Source organism: Trichechus manatus, unplaced genomic scaffold (assembly GCF_000243295.1).
Source record: "Trichechus manatus latirostris isolate Lorelei unplaced genomic scaffold, TriManLat1.0 scaffold00044, whole genome shotgun sequence".
In the NCBI taxonomy this organism is placed as follows: Eukaryota; Metazoa; Chordata; class Mammalia; order Sirenia; family Trichechidae; genus Trichechus; species Trichechus manatus.
Window position 1 is genome coordinate 15259117 of NW_004443980.1, and position 22569 is coordinate 15281685.

The window sequence follows — 22569 nt, forward strand, 5'->3', positions numbered from 1 at the left end:
GGGTAGTGAACAGTGGTAGAATTCTCACCTTCCACGTGGGAGACCCGGGTTCAATTCCCAGCCAGTGGAACTCATGCACAGCCAACACCCATCTGTCAGTGGAGGCTTGCATGTGGCTCTGATGCTGAACAGGTTTCAGCAGAGCTAGACTAAGACGAACTAGGGGGAAAGGCAGGATGACTTCTGAAAATCAGCCAGTGAAAACCCTTGCAGAATCCTGATCAAAAGGGAGAGAATATGGAACAGAATTTCAAATTGTCAGTGGAATCCAGACTTTCTGGAGCTATTGAGCTAGATGAACCCCCAAAACTATTGCCCTGAGACAATCTTTAAACTTTAAACCAAAGCTATCCCCTGAAATCTTTGAACCAAAAAATACATTAATAAGTACGTCTGCCTTGAGAATTGAGCTCTTTTAGAGAATTATCTAAGTGAGATAAAATTGATAACAGCAACTCCAAAGGTTAGTTGAGAAGCTTAGGGAACAGTTTAAGTCAATGTGGTGGGACAATTTGGAGAAGGATGGTGAGAATATTTGGACAACTTGAAGAATGTAATCAGTGTCACTGAGTTTTTCATATAGAAATTGTTGCAATGGTGTATGACTGTATATTTTCACCAAAAAACAAAAAAACCCAGATTTAATCTGCAACTGATCACAGGACTGGGCAGCATTTCACTCTGGTGTGTTGGGGTTGCCATGAGTGTAGGGCCAACATAATGGCAGCTAACAACAACCATGATAAGTGCTATTGAAGAAAAATAAAGCAGGGGACAAGGATAGAATGACAAGGGATGCTACTTTAGATAGTGTGGTCAGGGAAGGCCTTCTAGGAGGAAGGGACATTCGAGCTGAGACCTGAGAGTCCAGATGAAATGGCACCTTTTTTTATTATTATAATTTATTTGTTGTTGAGAATATACACAGCAAAACATATACCAATTCAACAGTTTCTGTATGTACAATTCAGTGACATTGATTACATTCTGCTGTTACGCAACCATTCTCAAGCTCCTTTTCTGAATTGTTCCTCCATCACTGACATAAACTCACTGCCGCCTATGGTTCCCATCTAATCTTTTGAGTTGCTATTGTCAGTTTGATCCCATATAGATGGATCTTAAAAGAGCACCACGCTCTAGGCAGACATTCTTTACTAGTTAAGCTAAACTATTTGGGTTTAAGAAGACTTCAGGGGATATTTTTGGTTTAAGGTTTAAAGATTATCTCAGGGCAATAGTTTTCTAATAATAAAAAATAGATAAAATATAATGTCAGGGTGTGATAAGTGCTGGCAAGGGCAGTGGCATCTGGATTCCATGAGAATTTGTAATTCTGTTCTGGAAATGCCACCTTTTCCATGCAGCCTTCTCTGACCATCCCAGTCTAAATGTGCTCTCCTTCCTCTGTTTTCCTATAAGCCCTCCTGTCTTCATCACTTATTTGGCATTTAGTCTATACTGCCTACATTGCAGTTGCTTATGAGTGTCATCTCCCTACTCAATTATAGTTTCTTGAGATCAGTATCTGAGTCTTTCCTTCCTTCCTCCCTCCCTCCCTCCCTTCTTTCCATTCTTGTGATCCCACATATGTTCTCTAAAATGTTGGTCAAATTAATTCCATGAACTCGGAATTTTCTTAAGTTTCCAAGCTTAGAGTAAATAATAAAGCTTTCTACAGCACCAGGAGCTTAACTCTGCTCCTAGACCTTACTCAAAGGCTTGGATGCTTTGTCTTTGTCCCCTGTGAGACACAAATAGTGTCTGTTTCTTGTCTGCCTAGGGACCAACCTCAAGGAAATTATCAGCCACAAAGCTTCAGTCTTGGCTGACAGCTTGACACTGGTTTTAGCCACACAAAGGGCATCAGGAATAACAGTAGCTTCTGTCCCAAGAGTGTTTTATATCCCCTGGCAGGTTAGTTTCATGACTAGTGAGTGGCCAAAAATAGTATTCAAGGCCTACAAATTCTATGCAATAATAATGAAGACACCAACACAATTCTGAACCTTGTCAGTCTTCTGTTGGGTTGAGACAAGTGTTGGGAAGACGCAGAACTGGTTCCAGGGTCAGAGCTAAGGGATGGAGGTGGGGAAAGCACTTAGAAATCTTGGGGTCCTGGCTCAGGATTCAGCACTATTAAATGAAGAATGAAGTTAAATGTAAGTCATTCTTCAGGATATTCATGGAAAGTTGTATCATATGTAATCTCAGGCCAGGAGCCCTCAGAAACTGAATGGGTACCAGGCCAGAGAACAGAGAAGGAAAAGCTCATTTTTCCTAAAGCTACATGTTATTTGCCTTGTGGCCTAGTGGGCCAGGTACACCTAGATCACTCATATCACTTATTTCTCCCAACACCAGTAAAAGGAGTGACGTTACTCCTGCTTTTAGGAGGAGAAACACCGAGGCTTACTGCAGAGGTTCTCAGCTGGCACTGTGGATCACCTGGGGAGATGTTAAAAACAGAGATGCCTGGGCTCCTCCCCCTGTAACTGGCCTGGGGTGAGGCCCAGGCACTGGTTTTCTTAAAAGCTCCCACAGGTGTTTCAATATCCAGCCAGGGTTGAGACCACCAGTTTAGGGAGAAAAGAAATTTGTTCAGGGTTATAAAGCTTTCAAATGACAGAACTAGCCACTGGACCCAAGTGTCTAATCTCAATTGCAGCACCCCACTCTTCTATACCTGTCGTTCACAAACTTGACCTTGCATCAGAATCACCTGCAAACCGGATGCCATTGAGTTGATTTTGACTCATGGCAACGCTATGTGTGTCAAAGTAGAACTGTGCTCCACAGGGTTTTCGATGACTGATTTTTTGCAAGCAGATCACCAGGCCTTTCTTCCAAGGCACCTCTGGGGGACTCAAACCTCCAACCTTTCGATTGGCAGTTCACCATACTAATTGTCTGTACCACCCAGGCACTCCTGAATCACCTGGAGCTGGTTAAATAAAACAGAATGCTGGATCCCACCCCCTAGAGTTTATGATTCAGTAGGTCTGGGATGGGGCCCAACAATTTTCATTTTTAACAAGCTCCCAAGTGCTGCTGCCTCAGCGGCCTGAGGAGCATACTTGGAGAACCACTGCTCTCTACTCTGCAATCCTCCACCGGCTACTGCTCTTATTCTGATGTAATCTAGGACTCAGTGTTTGAAAATCAGAAAGCAGGGGAGGGAGATTACTGCTTCTCCCTGTGATTTGTTCTCTTAACTTCAAACCCTCATATCCTCTGAAAGTGAGATGCATGAGGGAGGAACCAGTTTATAACCATCGCCATATACCCAAAGGAGAGAATTGATTCTACTGAAGGATTTACATCCCCAAATGCGAATCTAGTATTGAGTTAGAGCTGAGGGTCTACACACAGCAGAGAGAACTGAAGCCCCATAGGGATGGCACCTGGAGGAAGGATTTCACACCTTTTCACCACCATGTCTGGCTACAAGTTCACATCAAGCAGCCAGATATATTAAGAGATTAAACAGAGGGAATTAAAAAAAGCACCAGAAAGCCAAGCAAATCTAGTGTTTTTAGAATCAAACAAGACCTTAGAAGCTGGTGATAATGAAGAAATTTGCTAACAAAGACAATGGGTGAAGGTTCCAATGATCCAATATTCTTTTATCAAAACAGCCACGTAGTCTCTTCCTGGAGTCCCTGGGTGGTGCAAATGGTTAATGCACTCAGCTACTAACTGAAAGATTGGCAGTTTGAGTCCATCCTGAGGCCCCTTGGAAGAAAGGGTAATCTAGCAATCTACTTCAAAAAAATCCAGTGTTGAAAACTCTATGGAGCACAGTTCTACTCTAACACACATGGGGTCACCATGAGTTGGAGTCGACTCAACAGGCAGTGGTACTGGTACTGGTAGTCTCACCTTAGCTGCATATTCCCCCCGTGTGAGCTCATCTATTTTCATGGCTTAAACCAGAGGTTCCCAAGGTGGGCAGAGGGTCCAGCCCTGAAGGAGGTACTTTAGAAATCTCTGAGGGAGTTTTTTGTTGTCACACAGACTGAGGGCACTCTTGGCTTTTATTGGGCAGGACTCAGGGATGCCAGGTCCCCCAAACCTGGGGCAGTCCCAAAGAACCAACTGTCCTGGGTCCTGCATGAAAAACCTATTTATAATTATCTGCACCTAGAACCTGGCACTGTTTTGCATATAAACAAGTAATGATTTTTTGGCATGGTTTTAATGTTTAACGTGACAATGCTGAATTTTATCTGAACCCTCTGATCCTGGAAAACAGCAATGGTTAAAGAATTCCCCCCACTCTATGTTCAGGAAAACATCTTACCGCAAAGAACCACGCTTCCCATATGACATAGATAAGACTCACAGATGGCCCCTTGTGTACCTGTGACACGGCGAGACACAGACCCTCCAAATCCCCATTCCCTGCCTCAGAAATGATTAATTGAATTGCTTGCCCCCACTGATCAATCAGAAACAAAGTGCTTGTTAACCAAACTGTGGTTAATCTTCTCCCCTTTCCCCAAGTCCTGAACTTTGGCCCTCCTACCCCTCCTCAAGGACCCCACTCAGAGAATGGGCTGACCTCAGCTTAAAACCTTCTCTGGTTTACTATTTGATCGTGTCACGCTCTCATCCCACTTTTCCACACCTGGTTTTTTCTAGCCGTGTTTACTTTTGTCTTTATAAAAGAAAAACCCTTTCTGCCTAACTCTTGAGAGGCTCACTGATCTTACTGTCAGAGCGAACACCCTGTTTCAATAGACTCCTCCCCTGTTGTAAGTCTTCCCCAACTCCCTTGGAATAGTCCTTCTTTCTAAATAAAGCCTCTCCCTACCTAAGTTCAGATTTATTTTTTTATTTGACAAATGAATTTCCTAGGAATGCAATTACTGTGAAAATTGAGAGAAAATGGTACTTTGTTTTGTCTGAAATTTTACCAAGAATTGTTCACTGTTTGAGGAACATTATGTGACATTTAATTTGCCTGCACACACGTGACAGTCTGCATTGTTGGGCTGGGGCATTGACAGTGATTCAACTCTGCCCTAAGTGTATGACTTTATTACGTCTTCTAGCACGTCATGTTGAGCATTTACATATTGAAGTCCATATTTTATTATGAATTACTTTCATTTTATTTTTTCTTTATGTGATACTTGGGGACTATATTGATTTTTGAAATCAATAACTTACATATCCACTAGATGCTATCCTTTTTTTCTTCCAGTTTAAAATTAAAATTGTTAAACATTTAAAAAGTTAAAAGAATTGTACCAGGAACACACATATGCCCACCAGTTTATTCTTTTTTTCCCCCCATTTTTTAAATTGTGGTGAGTGTATATGCAACAAAAGAGTTGCCATTTCAACATTCTTCACATGTACAATTCAATGACACTATGTTTATCATGTTGTTCAACCATCACCATTTATCCATTTCCACATTTTTCCATCTATTCTTTTAATGTCAAATCAGAGTTTTTGTTATATAAATGGAGTGTTAGGTGTGACAGGAATCCCTAGATGATACAGTTAACATGCTTAGCTGCTAACCGAAAGATTGGGGGCTCGAGTCCACCTAGGGGTGCCTTGGAAAAAAGTCCTGGCAATCTACTTCTGAAAAACCAGCCATTGAAAACCTTATGAAGCAGAGTTCTACTCTGACACACGTGGGATTGCCATGAGTTGGAATCAACTCCGTGGCAACTGGTACTGGTAGGTCTGAGAGGGTTGGTTTCAACCAACAGCACTGATGCTTGGGAAGGTGTGACCCTCTTAAATGTAACACATACACTATGAAGTGACCTAGTTTTTTAATTGCTCAAAGTATAGAGCATGGAGCGTGTGGCTCAGTGCTATTCCCCCTCAGGAAGTTCCTTCTCCACTGGGCTCTGCTAAGACCTTCGTGGGGTCTTAGGTTAACAGAGGGGATCGTTCACCTTCTATTCAGAGCCTGTCATAATCTGGCCCTACCTACCACCCCATCTCTTCTCCTTCCCCACTGTTACGGATTGAATTGTGTTCCCCAAAAAGATATGTTGAAGAACTAACCCCTGGTACCTACAAACATGACCTTGTTTGGAAACAGGGTCTTTGGAGATGCTATCAGTTAACATGAGGTCATACTGGAGTAGGGAGGGTCCTGATCCCATCGGAGCTGTGGGTGTCCCTATAAAAGAGGAGAAGAGACACAGGGGAAGGATGGTTATGTAAAGATCCGTCTGCAAGGCAACGAATGGATGGGGCTGCCAGAAGCTGGGGGAGACAAGAAAGGATCTTCCCCTAGAGACATCAGAGAGATGACGGCCCTGCCAACACCCTGAGTTTGCACTTCTAGCCTCTAGAATTGAGAGACAATAAATTTCTGTTGTTTTAAGGCACTCACTTTGTTACGGCAGCCCTGTTATTGTTGTTAGATGCTGTTGAGTTGATTCAGACTCGTAGCAACCCCACGTGACAAAGTAGAACTGCCCTACAGGGGTTTTTTTGGCTGTAATCTTTATGAGGGCAGAATGCCAGGTCTTTCTCCCACAGAGTCGCTGAGTGGGTTCAAACTACCAACCTTTCGGTTAGCACCTGAGGGCTTAATCGTTGCACCACCAGCCCTAGGAAACGAATACACCCACATCCAGCCACACTGGGCTACTTAGGACTTCCCACTAGACCTGTACACTTGTATTCATTATTCTCCCCTGGGCCTGCAATGCCCAGCCCCCTGTCTCTTGCCAGTTGAAATCCTAATCATTCTTCAAGACCTGAGTCAATTGCCACCACCTCTGCGAAACTGTCTTTAGCCCCCTAATTGGAAGTGAGTGCCCCCTCTCTGTGCTCCCAGGGCACTCTGTTCACCCATCCATTGCAGCAGGCTTCCCAGGCCGACCTGAACCCCTCCAGTGTGCATGTTCCTCTCCTGCACTGGACTGTAAGGCCCCTGAGGTCGGGGTACCAGTGTCAGTCATCTTTGCATCCCCCTTAGCAAGGTCCCTTACACATAGTAGGCCTCAATAAAATGCTTCTTGAATGTGATGATTTAAAGTACGGGAACAAGTAATAGCACAAGTACCGTGGTGACTAATTCATGTGTTTTCAAAGGCCCAGGCTTGTTTAAACCCATAACAGGTTCTATCCATCAAAAAAATGTTCTACTCACCAGTTCTGACTTAGAGAAATGTGGAAGCTATCAAAGAGAATCGATCAGTTTATAAAATATTTGTGGCCCTGCTGGCCTCTGAGAACAAAACACAATCAATACCATTATTAGAAAGAGCCAAAGGATTATAAAACAGAAATATAGGTCTGGGATTAAAATATTTTAATGGTATATTTATTCCTGATACATGAATATTTTGAGAGGGACGGACCTTTTTTTTTTCCAAGTCTTCATAGCTTCCTTTGCATATCTTGATGCTGTGGCATGTCATAGGTATTCAGCTTTTTCCTGGATTGAATGAGGTGTCGGGGGAGTTACCTTTTATGAGTTTATATTGAACAGTACGAAGAAAAAAACTGATGATGTTCTGTCCTGGGTTTTGCAGTAAAAGCCTTTAAGACGTCCAGAGAAATTATACTTGTGCACTGACCGGAACCAATTGCAAAGCTCTGACTAAAGTAGGTGCGGTGACCCACATACAGGACTTCAGAGCCTGTCCCCGACTGCTCTGAACATAGCCAGTCTTCGTTCATCATCAAATACTACCAGGTATCACCAGTGCTCCAATGTTAGTATCTGTTTAGTATTCAGAAGGACTTGTGAAGTGTGTTTTCGTACACTTCAAATGAAATTCATCCCCAGTTTTTCCCATCAGTTGGAGGGAGATGGGTCAATACGATGTTTGTATGCCAGTCAGAAGGGACCTTGTTTTCAGGAGGCTTTTTTCATAAGAAGTCTCTCCTACTCCTACAGATTTAATGTGAGGATACAAATAGTAATGCTCTTCCTCATCTTAGAATATGAAAGAAAATAAGATACTTATGTGGGCCAACAAGGAGTTCTTGGGTGGTGCAAATGGTTAATGCACTCAACTGCTAACTGAAAGGCTGGAGGTTCGAGTCCACCCAGAGGCTCCTCAGAAGAAAGGTCTGGTGATCTACTGCTGAAAAATCAGCCACTGAAAACCCTATGGAGCACAGTTCTACTCTGACACACACGGGGTTGCCATGAGTTGGAGTCAACTTGACGGTAACTGGTTGGTTTTGTTGGCGGGCTAGTAGTAAACAAGGCCTGGCGTGACATTTTGGTTTGCAGATGTACACGGAAGCACAGATACACAACTTAATGTCTCAAATTGCCTGTAAATTGGATTTTTGTAAAAAACAAATAGACAAACATATTTGCCCTTTCCACAGGAGACGCAAATGTTTTATCTATAATAGGCCATGGTTAGAAAACATATGGTATAATAAGGAAATTTCTCCATGCTGATTTTCTGGATTAAATGGGAGATCAGAAGAATTGAGAAAAGTATGTAAATAGATCCCATCGGATGTCAATGAGACTACCGGGTCATTAAGATTTTTCTCCCCTCTAGAAGTTCAACATTCAGACTTTGCAATGTTCCAGGATCGTTTGAGCATTTTATTCACAGCATTAGAAAAAAATGGATTCGAAGTCATTCTGCCAAGACACTACATAATTCCAAAAAGAACCTACTCTTTTCAGTGCCATGGAGGTGTGTGAAAGATGCTGCTTCTCTGTGAAATAGAAAAGTCCCCCAGGCTTGCCTGGTTAAACTCTCTAAATGCATGAAACAGACTTACGTTCTGGAAGTCATTAACTTCAATTGCTTCTTCAGCTCCACTTCCCATTTTAAAGGTCTCCAAGTTGTTCCCAGCATCTATTTCCATTGACCCATCTTGTAATTTCCCATTGATGCTCATGCTGTAATGGACATTGTAAATCTGGAAGGGAGCATAATAGTTAGTGATGCTTTTTTTTTTTTTTGAGCAATTCAACTTATCTTTAGACCTCCAGTATAGAAGACAGTTTTCAGAGATACACTGAAGCATCCTTAACAGTAATACATTAATATACCAGGACTTCATCCATACACTAGTCATTTAATACAGGGATTTTAAAAAATACCTTAAAAGTAAAACCTTTGGTACTCTCTGATATGTATTCAAATAGCTCAGTGACCCGCAATCCTGGCTGCGCATTAGAAGTTTCTTGGTCGAATTTTCAGTGATGATGCCCAGGCTTCATCACCCTGGACCAATCAAATCATAACCTCTGGGGGTAGTACTGGAGTCCCTAAGTAACACAAACAGTTAAGTGTGGCTACTAACTGAAAGGCTGGCAGTTCGAATCCACCTAGAGGCACCTCCACCCAGAGGCACTTCGGAAGAAAGGCCTGGAGATCTGCTTCCCAAAGGTCACAGCCATTGAAAATCCTATAGAGTACAGTTCTACCCTGACCCGCATAGGGTCGCCATGAGTTGGAATCGACTTGATGGCAAGTGTATTTTTTGGGGGGGGCGGGGTGGTGGTGATGGGACTTGGACATAGGTATTTTCTAAAGCTCAATTCTCCTGCGCAGCCAGGGTGAGACCATTGATAGGTAAACGGAAACTGGGGAGGCACAGGGTTAACTGGGCTGTTACCTGAACTGGACTGCAGTGGCGCCTTTGTTTGAAAAGTTTTTTAATCGTTTGGTTCAGAGTAAGCATGGAGCGTGGTCTGTAGTAAAGACTGCAGACAGCGCTGACGTACCTGATGCAGAGCGGCGTTTGGAGACAGCAAGGTCGATGTGCACGTGCGTTCCAGCTCAAAATGAGTTTCTCATTTTAATGACTCTGTGGGACAGGCAAGGAACCCTGGTGGCTCTGTGGTGAAGCACTCAGCTGATAACCAAGGGGTCTATGGTTCGAACCCATCAGCCACTCCACATGAGAAAGATGTGGCAGTCTGCTTCTGTAAAGATTTCAGCCTTGGAGACCCCTATGGGGCAGTTTGACTCTGTGCTATAGGGTCGCTACGAGTCGGAATCGACTTGACGGCAATGGGTTTGTTTTTTCTGGTAGAGGACAGGCATATTGTGTGATAGGACATTTTGTTATAATGAGACGTGGGGCGTATGTGTGTGGGGGGTGGGGGGCGGGGAGGGAATTAGCCTTGTGGAGAAAGCACTGGTCCAGGAATCAGAAGACCACTCAGTCACGCCACTTAACCCCCTGGGTCTGGGGAGTTGCCTTGAGCGGACAATGAAGATGTTGGACCTCATAGGTGGTTTTCATCTATGTCCCCAGAGCTCTGAGGTTTCATGGGGTGGCCCAGAGGCGAGGGTCAGAGAGAGCAGGAGGAACTCGGAGGCTCCTTTCTGCCCTGTCCACTCACAGTCCAACCACAGTGGCTCTGCTTTTTATCTGTTTTATGTGTTAGATTTCTGAGTTAGATTGTGTTAGAACAAAAAATCTGGTCACTTTTTAATTTCTTTATTTTTAAGTTTACCACTAAATTAGATGATTCAAAGGGCCTCTCCTAGCTTAGACATCTTGTTAGGGCACTGGTTAAAAAAAAAAAAAAAGTTATTTGTATGCTGCTCCTGCAAACTGCAGAAGAAAATAGGATGGTGTGCTGCCCTGCCAGATCTTTCTGTGTGTCGTGGGGGTATTGGGCGGGTATCTTCTCTTTCCTTCCCCACCCCTGGCTTAGAGGCATACAGATCTTTCAAGGGGGAGGGGTAAGAACTGGTGAAAGACAGTGGCCCCTCAATGTCAGGTCAGTAGGTCAGAGCTACGAATGGCTCAGCTTCAATTCAAGTCTGATTTTTCTCCCTCATTATGAAAAATGGCTGCTCCACGGACAAACAGTGGAAAAAGTGTCTCTTGTTACTGGATCATTACTTGCAGAAAACTCATTATTACAAGATCCACAAAGCCCTGTTTTATTTTCTCAGCAGAGATATAGAAATGGTTTTGCTCTCCAGTAGCCTTTGAAGCACCAGCATTCATTCAGCAGAATGGAAAATAATGGCCTCCTATTTCCGCTCAAGGAATCCCTAGATGGTACAAATAGTTAACCAAAAGGGTGGAGGTTCGAGTCCACCCAGAGGCACCTCAGAAAAAAGGCCTCGTGTTCTAGTTCTGAAAAATCAGCCGTTGAAAACCCTGTGGAGCACAGATCTACTCTGACACATGTGGGGTCACCATGAGTCAGCTTCAACTCGATGGCAACTGGTTATTTCTGCTCAGACATCTCTCACTGCCTCTACTCCCCTTCTTCTGATGAACTTCCAAAAAACCAAACCAAACCAAACCCACTGTCATCGAGTTAATTCCAACTCATAGCAAGTCTATAGGACAGAGTAGACCTGCCCCGTAGAGTTTCTAAGGCAGTAATCTTTACAGAAGCAGACTGCCACATCTTCCTTCTGTGGGGTGGCTAGTGGGTTTGAATGGCCGACCTTTGGTGAACAGCTGAGTGCTTAACCACTGCACCCCACGACTCCTGTCTGATGAACTTAGATTCTCTCAAACTTGCCTAATCATCAGAACCGCTTCTAGAGTTCTGATTTAGCAGAGCTGGAGCACAGCCCACCAATCTGTTTTCACTTTGCACCTCAGGTGGTCCTTACGATCACAGAAGCTTGGGAAACCTGTTTTCTTTGGCTGAGACGTGCTTTCTGCAGGTAAGGTTTAGAAAGCAGGCTCTGTTCTGTGCCTGTGCTCTCTGAGAGGCCACTGTTCACATGGGTTAATTATGACTGTCAAAGGGAGCGTGGCAGACAGCACCGTGTGAGTTCCTGCTGGCTCGGGTGTCCTTCACTCGGAAGGCAAGAAGCTCTTCCCTTTGAAGCATTGCACGTAAGCATTTACTAGTAAAGCTGTGCAAAACTTAAGAAATGAACGATTTCTAAATTCTCAGCGTGTTTTAAGAAGCAGAGATTGTAATAGGAGAGTGGCCTGTAACTACACTTTCCTCCACCACCACCCTTCACCACCTCCCTGCTAACAAACCAGTACCAGTTGTCATTGAGTCAACTCTGATGCATAGCAACCCCATGTGTGTCAGAGTAGAACTGTGCTCCACAGGGTTTTCAATGGCTGATTTTTTTGAAGTAGATCACCAGGCCTTTCTTCCAAGGCACCTCTGGGTAGACTGGAACCTCCAACCTTTCAGTTAGCAGCTGAGTGCATTAACCATCTGTACCACCCAGGAACTACCTCCCTCCCCGCAAGCAAAGGCTCCCAACTAGGTAGGTATTGCATCCTTTGTAATGATGTAGCTTCAGCCCATATTTGATAGCAGTGCACCACCTGCAGGGGGCAGCAACGAGAGGTTTGTGCCCTCCTGAATCAACGGGTGGCCAGTCAGCTGTTGTTTACAAAGTTCTGGGCTTGGAGAGCTCAGGAGGAGGCTGGGCTGGAGGAGAGGCAATCACATTATCTACTCTCAGCCGAAGGAACAGTTGGCACCTCAGGCTATCCAAATACAATGAAGTTTATAGTTGCCAAAATTCTGCTCAGTATGGCACCTTTTACAACCAAGGACATTTGCTAATGAGTTTTTAATAATGCCTGGGTTCTATATGATTAATTACAGAATGTTTGCAAAAAATGTCTAGAAAAAGCCATCTGAGAAGAAAGGCAACAGGCAATGATCTCATCCCCTTACCCCACACGGTAGGGTTGTTGGTTATTTCATATTGGTGGGAATTTCCCGTATTTCAATGCCTTGTTCCATTTACAATAATATGGGTGAAAAATGGCTTCAATATTTGAGCCCAGTCAATTGTCCCCCAATTATTAGGACTTCGATGCTTCATCGTCTTCCAACTAAATTCAAGTGAACCAGTTCTAGGGGGATTTACCCACATGAAAGGGATAGGAGGTGAATTACTGCTGGTTCTCCTCTATAAACCAATATAAGGAGCAGATGCACAGATAATCCCCGAAGAATGGATAATCCATTCGGTTCGGGGACGTCTTTCTGTTTGACAGAGACTTACCTTTTTTGATTCTGTTTTACTTGGGTTATTTAGATTTGTGTTCAGGAAAAGCAGACTCGTGCATGTGCTATGCATAGATAGTGCCAAATTTACTCTATTTGGCATTTTGTGATATGTTTTTCAGACTTAAGTATTGTGAATCAGCATCAGAGATTTTTTTTTGGGAAAAAAAGACCATGATTTCCTTCATTCTTCTGCTTGTATAGAAAAGACTTTGATTGTCGGCAATAAAATGTGATTCACTATTCCTCTGTATTTTTAGAATTTAATACTGCTCTTTTGAACTAGACAACTAACCATCTTGCAGTAAAGTAAAAAATACAAAGGGAGTCCCACTTGTTCAGTGTGATCGTTCAATCTCTCTTTCTAGAAGCTTGTCAGTTAGCTATGTTTGCCTGGAATAGTTAAATGCCACATGGTATTTATTTTAATATGTATCATGACCAAAATCCTTACTTCCCCCAAAAGCAAAGCTATTTTTGTCCCCAAATGACCTATTGAGGCTTTGTCATCGGAAGGATACCATTTACATTCCAATACCACAAAATTCCCCAAAGGGATGACAACCTAAACTCCACTATTAGTGGAGATATAGATATTGACATCGGTTCTCATGTTCAGATTTGCTGCTTTCAGATATGAGCATCTGGCCCAGCTTCTATATTTAAAATACAAATACATTAAGGCACTTTTCAAATATACACAAAATACTGTGCAATTCTGATCTTACAAATCGGTGCTTGCAAATTTTATATAGTCTCAGTGCTAAATGGCATGCTTATCTACATTAGGCATTTGAGTTAAAAATACAAATTATGCGGTGACTGCAGAAGATGTGATGTGTAAAATGGTTGCGTTGCTTTCAGCACCATTTTCTCTAAGTACTGGAATTCGTTCATGCTTTGAATTTCATGATGGGGGAGAGAGGGGGAAGAAAAGAGCAGTCACAGATCCTCCGAGGGTAGTGATTAAGAAACAGCCCTTTGTGTGGGCCGTCGAAATGGAATTCTTCTCCATTAGTAGAAATAAGCTTATACCAGACCTGGCAAGTGGTCATCAAGATAAAATGTCCCTTCCACATAGGCGAACAAAATTTGGAGTATTTAGAGAACACACTGGAATTCTGCCCAGTAAAGTTAGAAGCAGTTTTTATACTTCTTGAGAGGCCTGTGGAGTTTTAAAATAAATAGTTGCATACAAAGAAAGTAGCACAGCAGTTAGTGAAACATTTACCACTAAATCATATGTGACTAGGCCAGAATTGATTTTTAAACACGATTTACCACCTTTAAGGAAGGTAGACCTTTTTTTTTTTTAAACAGCAAGAAAGAAGGGAGCGTTGATGGAGGGGTCACAAAACAAACAAAAACTTCCTGAAAGATCATATTCCTCTCCAATTACTGACTCCGAATATTCCTCCCCTATCTTTGTCCTTGGGTAGGGCCACTATGAGTTGGAATTGACTCTACTGCAGTGAGTTTGGTTTTTTTTTTTCCCCTAACCGAAAGGTTGGCGGTTTGAATCCATCCTGTGGCATAGCGTAAGATAGGCCTGGGGATCTGCTTCCCTAAGATTACAGCCAAGAAAATCCTGTGCAGCGCAGTTCTACTCCGATGCGCAAGGGGTCTCCATGAGTCGAAACGGGCAATGGATTTGGGGTTTGTTTATCTTTGTCCTAGGTTCTTACACTCACAGCCTTTCTTGGCTGGCAGAGGCCTTTGAAATTATGTAGTTCCACTTCTTCCTTTAATGATGAGTAACCTGAGGCCAGAGAGATGCCGTGCCTTAGCCACGGTCACACAGCTGCTTAGTGGAAGCTCCAGGCCGAGATTGGCTGAGAATGGCTTTCCTCCAACAGTCCACGGTATTTTCCGCTACTCTATGTTTTGACACCATCCTTTAAAACCTTGACCTGCTTTTCTACAAAGTTGCCTATGAGCAGAAAACAGGATCGCGGAGTAGGATGGAAGAAGGGCGAAGGTGCCCGGGTAGGATGGAGAGAGAGACAGAAACGGGGGCAGAGAGGGCGAGCGGCCAGCGGAGAGCCGTAGCCCGGGCCGCGGCGCCAATCAGCGCTCTGGCTCCGCCTAGGGGGGAACATGGGGGTGACAGAGAGGACCCCGCTACCCTGTGCGCCTCCCGGCCCCGGGAGCCTCCAGCCCTGCGCGCCGCCCACTGGACTTACGTGATTGTCGCTCCCCTTCCAAAAGTAGAAGGCTCCGATGGCCCCAAAGAGCAGCAATACCGCCCCGGAAATGAGGACCACGGCTCCAACCTTGAGCAGCCGCGCGGGGCTGGAGGGCTTCACCGTCACGGTGGCGTACACCTGCGGGCCAGGCGGTAGAGCTGCGAGTTACTTCTACGCCGCCCGCACCCCGCGGACCCCGCGTCTACCCCAGCCCCGCGCAGTGCCCGTAGTGATTCGAGGGGTGTGGGAAGCAGCTCGCCCTGAGCCCCTTAGGGCGCCCCCTTTCACTAAGCTCTCCTCCAACAGCCCCTCCCCAGGGTCCCTTGTACTCAGGCGGGAATGTGTGACAAGCAAACTTTTCGTGGCGCAGGGCCAAGGCCCCCGCCGTTCTGCAAACTCAGCGGGCCACAGGACGCCCCTTCCTGACGCCTGTTCCACCCTCCCCTCCACACCCGTCTGTGGATCCCGAGCCCCCTGCACCCACTCGCAAGGGACGCCACCCAGTGCACACATTTGGGCACGCAAACTTGCGCATACCCTTCGAGACACATTCGGTGGCACAATTCCCTGGCCCTCGACAGTGGATCCGGACCCTCATGCGCAGTCCGGGCCCTGAGTATGAACTAATCCGGCAGCGAGCTGGGGGTCCAGGGCTGTACTCACCGGGGGACTGCAAAACTCGACGTCGTCAGGCCCCACCAGGGCGATGGGAACTTTGTCGGAGTTCTCTGCCATGGCTGTGGCTGGATAAGCGAGATACTCGGAGCCTCTGCGCGCGCCCTGGCCTCCGTCCTGCCGCCCCGACGTGCCGGGCACTTCAACGCCGGGCACACACGCGCGCGCACACACTGGACACCGTCCCGCCTGGGCCAGCCCAGAGGTCCCCACCCCTTCTAGCGCCTCACCTCTCCCCTCCCTTCTCCCTCCCGCCCGAGAGCAGCATTATTAGCAGACCGTGCTTTCGGGGACGCCCTTCCTCGCTCTCTCGGGTGTAATGGCCTCCAAATAACATCCTGGCAAACCACTGTAGGGGACTGGTTCTCTTGGGGTGGAACGGGATTACTGAGTCCCGCGACCCCAAGAAATGCTAAATCCCCAAGGCTCTTTCCGTCATCCAAGGTTCTGTTAGAATTTCAGAGGGCTTCTGCTGTTGACACCTGGTAGGAGGTAATTTCCTGCAAGGTCTTGGAACGTGTGTGTTGGTGTAACAAGCAGAAGGAGAGCAGGGTTGTGCAAGTGGACAGGGGACACTGGCCATATTTTTGCCAGGGTAATGCCACCTTTGAAGGTCCCTTTTGTTGTTGTGTGCTGTGGAGTGGATTCCTATTCATAGCAGTCCTATTGGACAGAGTGGGATTCCCCTATAGGGTTTCCAAGGCTGTAATCTTTCTGACTGCCACATCTTTCTCCTGTGGAGCGGCTGCTGGGTTCAAATTGCTGTCCTTTTGGCTAGCAGCCAGATGTTTAACTGCTGCACCACCAGGGCTTCTTGAAGGTTCCTAAGTGGCACAAAATGGTTTGGACTGGACTACTAACCTAAAGGTTGGAGATTTGAACCTGCACAATGGTGCCACAGAAGAAAGGCCTGGCAATCTGCTTCTGTAAAGATTACAGCCAAGAAAACCCTATGCAGCAGTTCTACCCAGTAACACATGGGATCGCCGTGAATCAGAATGGACTCAGTGGCAATGGGTTATACCACCTTTACAATGGCCTGGTATTGCTGGATGACCCTGGGACTGGAGCATGGAGTAGAGTCTTGGAGATGGCCCCTGGGCCCCATTTCTCTAAGAGGAGGGTACAACTGCAGCAAGAGCAAAAGCCAAGCAGACGGGTCTGGAGGGAAAGAACTGGGGAGACTAGAGCAAGAGTGCTTTCTGGTTGGTTGAACAAGTAAGTTAAAAAAACAAGACCAAAACAACAATGGCAAAACTAACACCGATGCGTCCAAAGGGACAACTGAAGTCTCTATTTAAAAAAAAAAAAGCTGATGGAAATGCCATCTGCTAGTACTAGGAAGACTTGGATGACATAGTACTGCATTTGGATGGATTCATTAATTATCATACTGCATTTGAATGGATTTGTTAATTATCACTGGGCTCCAGCTTTGTGCAGGGGGTAGGGACCGTGCATGGGAAGGACTGAGGTTTCCTGAGCAGAGAGAGACTAAATGGTTAAATGGGCAGGACTGCAGCAGGAGGAAGTGTGTGGACAGAATCCTGGAAGAAGAGACCATTATGAGGGAGGAGGGTTACAAGGACAAGGATGCGAAAAGTGGAAGGGACTTCTGCAGAAGAATCTGTGGCAACTGCTTGAGGTGGGGGAGACTGAGGTTTCAGGCATGGGAGAAGTGGGAGAGTGGGAGGAACACAAAAGAGAGGAGTGGTTTTGAGAGAGCAGACACGGTAAGATTGATTTTAGACTTGTTGAGTTTGATAGGGAGTTCCTGGGTAGTGCAAACGGTTAACACTCGGCAGCTAACTGAAAGGTTGGAGGTTCAAGTCCACCCAGAGGTGCCTTGGAAGAAAGGCCTGCTGATCTTCCTCCAAAAACTCACCCATTGGAAACCCTTTGGAGCACAGTTCTACTCTGATGCACATGGAGGGCTCCATGAGTCAGAATGTCTGGACAGCAGCTGGTTTCGTTTTCTGGTTTGAGTTTTATGTGGGAAATGAAAAAGAACAGTCCAGACAAAAAGTCCTGAGTCTGCCTTGGGTTCAAACATGGCAATATCAATCTGCATATCTAATTAGACTTAAGGTGTTAGGAGAACCGCCAGCAAGAGCTCCAGAAAGGGCACATCCCCAGGGCACTGCTGTGGCAGAGTTGAAAGACCTCCTATCGCAAGGGCATCTACAACAGGAAGTCAGGCAAAGAATAAGAGAAGTAACAGAAAAAGGAGAGAAGATCCAAGATAAGGTTGTTGGTTGCCCTGAGTTGGCTCTGACTCATGGTGACCCCATGTACAACAGAATAAAACGTTACCTGGTCCTGTGCCATCTTCACAGTTGTTGGTATACTCAAGTCCATTGCTGATCTGCTTCTGTAAAGATTACAGCCAAGAAAACCCTACAGAGCAGTTCTACTTTGTAATACATGGGGTCACCGTGAGTCGGAATGGACTCAATGGCAACAGGTTATGCCACCTTTACACTGGCCTGGTATTGTTGGACGGCCCTGGGTCTGGAGCATGGAGTAAGGTCTTGGAGACAGCCCCTGGGACCTGTTTCTCTTAGAGGTATTTTTTAGTGCCTTCCAACCTAGCGGGCTTATCTCCTAGTACCATTTTGGACAATGTTCTGTTGTGATCCATAGAGTTTTCATTGGGTAATTTTCGGACTTTCCTCATAGTCTGTCTTAGCCTGAAAGCTCCGCTCAAACCTGGCCGCCTTGGGAGACCCTGCTGGTATTTGAAATACCAGTGACATAGCTTTCAGCGTCATAGCAACGACCAAGCCCCCACAGTATAACAAACTGGCAGACGAGTGGTGGAAGAATAAGTCGTGCACACAATAAAAGAAAAAAAAAAAAAACGAAAGAGAGTTCAAGAACGATAGGTCAGCACTGTCGAATGCCGAATAAAGCAGGAGAATGAGTACACAGCAAAGCCTTTGGATTTCACAATTAATAGGGCACAAGGAACCAAAAGACAGTGGTTTAATTTGCTTTATTGGGCACAAAAATCCTATTGCAAAGGGATACGGACAGAGTGGCTAAAATATTTGCAACTTATATCACAGACAAGGAACTAATTTTCTCATATACAAAGTTCCTAGGGATCATTAAAAGGCCAACAATATAAAAGCAAAATGGGAGAAGTATAGTAACAGACAATTCACAGAAGAAGAAATACAAATGACTGTTAAATGTAAGAAAAATGCTTGGTCACATTCATAAAGGAAAAGCAAATTTAATCTATACTTTTTCGCCTAGCAGACTGGCAAAAAAAAGAAAATTGTTAAGACAATCTGTTGGAGAGTATGAGGCGAAACGAGGTCCTTCAATATATTGCTGTGGGATGGTGAATTGGTACAGTTTCTATGCAGAGCAATTAAATACCAAATGCAAAATACAATCCCATATCTATGAACTTATCCTACAGATGCACTCACATGTGTGCAAGATCCTATATGTACAAGGATACTCATTGCGGTATGTTTGTTAGAACGAAAGATGGGTTGGAAACTGCCTCAACATCCACAGTAGAGAGCTGGTTAAATAATTTATGGTACATTCTCATGGTGGAGTCCTGGCAGCCATTTAAAAGAATGAGGCTGTTTTGAAAAAACTGATATGGAACACTTTCTAAGATACTTTAAATAAAAAAAGCAAAGGGTAGAAAGGGTATATAAATGCTCCATTTGTATAGAAAATACAAACAAGAATATATAGTTACACACATGCTTTCTGGAAAGATACACAAGATGCCTCTGAGGTTGCCTCTGAGGAGAATTGTGGGGCATGGGGAGACTGGTGGGAGGAAGGTGTTTCACTGTGTATCTTTTGGAACATTTGAATTCTATACTGTGATGGTTAATTTTATGTATCCACTTGGCTAGGCTATGGTTCCCAGTGATTTTGCCAAATGCTAGACTAGTTGCTGTTGTATAATGTAATCTAATGCAATCTAATGTAATCACTTCCTCTAATGTAACGTAATGTAATGTAATGTAATGCAGTCAATCAGTCAGTTGAAAGGGGAGTTCCTTAGGGTGTGGGCTGCCTTCAGACTATAAATAGATATTTTGGCAGAACTGGCTTTCTCTTTCTCTCTCTCTCTCTCTTTCTCTCACTCTCGACCCTACAGTCTTCTCATTGCCTGACCTATGGATCTTGGGGTGCAAGCCTGTAGGAGTCTGAACTGGCAAATTTTTTCCTGATGTGCCTGACCCACAGATTTAGGACTTGCCAGGCCATCCCCCACCCCCGCCCCCCACAATCCTGTGAGCCAGCAGAAGTCTCCAGCCTGATGCCTGACCTGTGGATTCTGGATTTTCCAGCCCCCACAATTGCATGAGCCTATCCCTTGAAGGAGCACTGGTGGTGTAATGGTTAAGTGCTCAGCTGCTAACTGCAATGTTGGCGGTTCAAACCCACCAGCTGCTCTATGGGAGAAAGATGTGGCAGCCTGCTTCCACAAAGATTACAGCCTTGGAAACCCTATGGAGCCGTTCTGCCCTGTCCTATAAGGTCACTACGAGTCAGAATCAACTCGATGGCAATGGATTTTGTTTCTGGGTTTTATCTCCTGAAGTAAATATCTATCTGTCTACCTATCTACCTCTCTATCTATTTATCTGTCTGTCTGTCTACCTACCTACCTACCTCCATACCTACTACCTACCTACATCTATCTTTATCTCACTGGTTCTGTTTCTCTAGATAACCCTAAGACTTGCACTGTGCACATGTATTAACTCTTCAAAAAATGAATGAATAAAAAAATAACAGTGAGTGGATGTGGAGGAAGTAAGTACTGCAAATGGAGACAACTTGGCATTGAGGAGAAGAAGAAAGTAAGGAGACTAGAAAAAAGGGGTTGGAGGGTCCCCAACGCTGGAAAGATGTGTTTGAAACCTTAAGGGAAAGGAGCAGGGATGACAGAAGATGGGGACAGGAGGGAATGGATCCAAGGCAAGCAAGATTAACCTTGAGAGGGGAGAAAGCTGGAAGGAATAAGGGATGGTTTAGATGCTTTGGGGATATTGAGGAGAGGCTGAGGAGTGGGATGCAGGACTTTGCCTCCTTCATACAACAAATAATACACCACATGCCAGGCAGAACAGGAAAAGTTGCTGACTGGGAGTAGGAGAACCAGTTGCATCCTCTGAGCACTTTCTCCTCGAGTGACCTATTTCCACCAGTTTTAAGGTAATGTGTTTACTTGTCGATGGTTAAGCGTGATGAGAATGCACTAGAAGAAGCAGCAAGGAAGCAAGGCAGGGGGGCCTATGGAGAAGGAGGTCAAAGGGGCGCCTGTTTCATAGGCTTGCTCCTCTCTGCCCACCCTCCTGTGGAGCCCAATCCATAGGCTCACACCCTGGAGGTTAGAACCTAACTCTTCCCTCTTGCTAGGTACTGTGCCAGGTTTGGGGACACAGCAATGAGAAATGGGAAGTGGTCCTTGCCTTTGAGGAGCTTATAGAGTAGGGGAAAAGACAATCATTAATTAAACAGGTAGTCACAAAATAATAGTGTCATTGCATTTTCAATAAACAGTATGAAGAAAATGTACAGGGTAGCCTAAGATCATATAACATCTAATCTACATTGGGAGGGGGTAGGGGGGACAGGCACCTGAGGAAGGGACATTTAAGCTGACAGCTTAAAAATAAATAGAAAATTTCTTGTGGAGATAGGGTGGAGGGGTTTCTTAGCCTGGGTTCCCTAGAGGAGCAAAACCAGTGAAGTATATATAAGTATATATAGTGAGAAATTTATTTCAAGGAAATGGCTCACACAATTTTGAGGGCTGCCAAGTCCAAATCTGTGGGTCAGGCAACAGGCTGAAGACCTTTGCTGGCTCATGTGGTTGCAGGGGCTGAGGAACGCAAAATCTGCAGGTCAGGCGACAGGCTGGAGGCCTCTTCTAGCTCATGGGGTTGCAGGGTTGGCAAATCCAAAATCTGTAGGTCAGGTGGCAGGCCAGAGACTTCTGCAGGCTTACGTCTCAAGAACTGGAGGTCAGGCGATGAGAAGAGTGTAGGTTTGGGAAAAGAGAGTGAGCTTTGCCAGAACATCCACTTGTATACTGGAGGTAGGCCACACTCCCAAGGAAACTCCCCTTCCAACTGACTGGCTGCTCACATAGATCACAAAATGGAAGGTGATTACATAGCATCTGCCAAACCACTGAGGATCAGCCTAGCCAAGTTGACATGTAGCATTAACCATCATAAGAGGTATGGGAAACGTGGAGGGGTGGGGAGAGGGTTCCAAGTAAAAGGAACAGCACGTTAGAAGGTCAGGAGGTGGTAAGGAGTTTGGCATCTGAAAGAAGAAGAGAAGGATGGATTGTAGAGAATAAAAGAAAGAATGACAAAATGGGAGGCTACAGAAAGAGGCTGGTTTTCTAGGCCACGTTAAAAATTTTAAAAGTTTTCCTTCAGACCATCAGGGGTTTTGAAGCAGTGGAACTGCATGATCAGGTTTGCACTGGCCACTGTGGGGTAGAATACTTAAGTTGGAGGGGGCAAGAGTGAAAGAAGTCTCCGGGTGGTGCAAACATTTAAGTGCTCGGCTGCTAACTGAAAGGTTGGAGGTTGGAATCCACCAACAGACACCTAGGAAGACAGGCCTGGTGATCTGCTTCGGAAAGATTACAGTCATTGAAAACCCTAAGGAGAACAGTTCTACTCTGCAAACCTGGTGTTGCCGTGAGTTGGAGTCGAATCAACGGTTTGTTTTTTGGTTAAGAGTGAAAGGGGTAGATTCTTAGACTTTCACAGT

General features: G+C 45.0%; 1 protein-coding gene across 2 annotated transcripts in view; it reads right to left on the reverse strand.

The window, feature by feature from the left end:
• Positions 1 to 15852, reverse strand: part of CNMD (chondromodulin) — a 29725-nt gene extending 13873 nt beyond the window's left edge. For both annotated transcript variants that reach the window (XM_012555625.2, XM_004376623.2), the window contains exons 1-3: positions 15781 to 15852; positions 15115 to 15255; positions 8740 to 8880 (exon numbers count right to left, since the gene is read on the reverse strand). In XM_012555625.2, coding sequence (XP_012411079.1) covers positions 8740 to 8880; positions 15115 to 15255; positions 15781 to 15852 — 354 coding nt within the window. The remainder of the gene's footprint in view (positions 1 to 8739; positions 8881 to 15114; positions 15256 to 15780) is intronic.
• Between the last annotated feature and the right edge of the window lie 6717 nt (positions 15853 to 22569).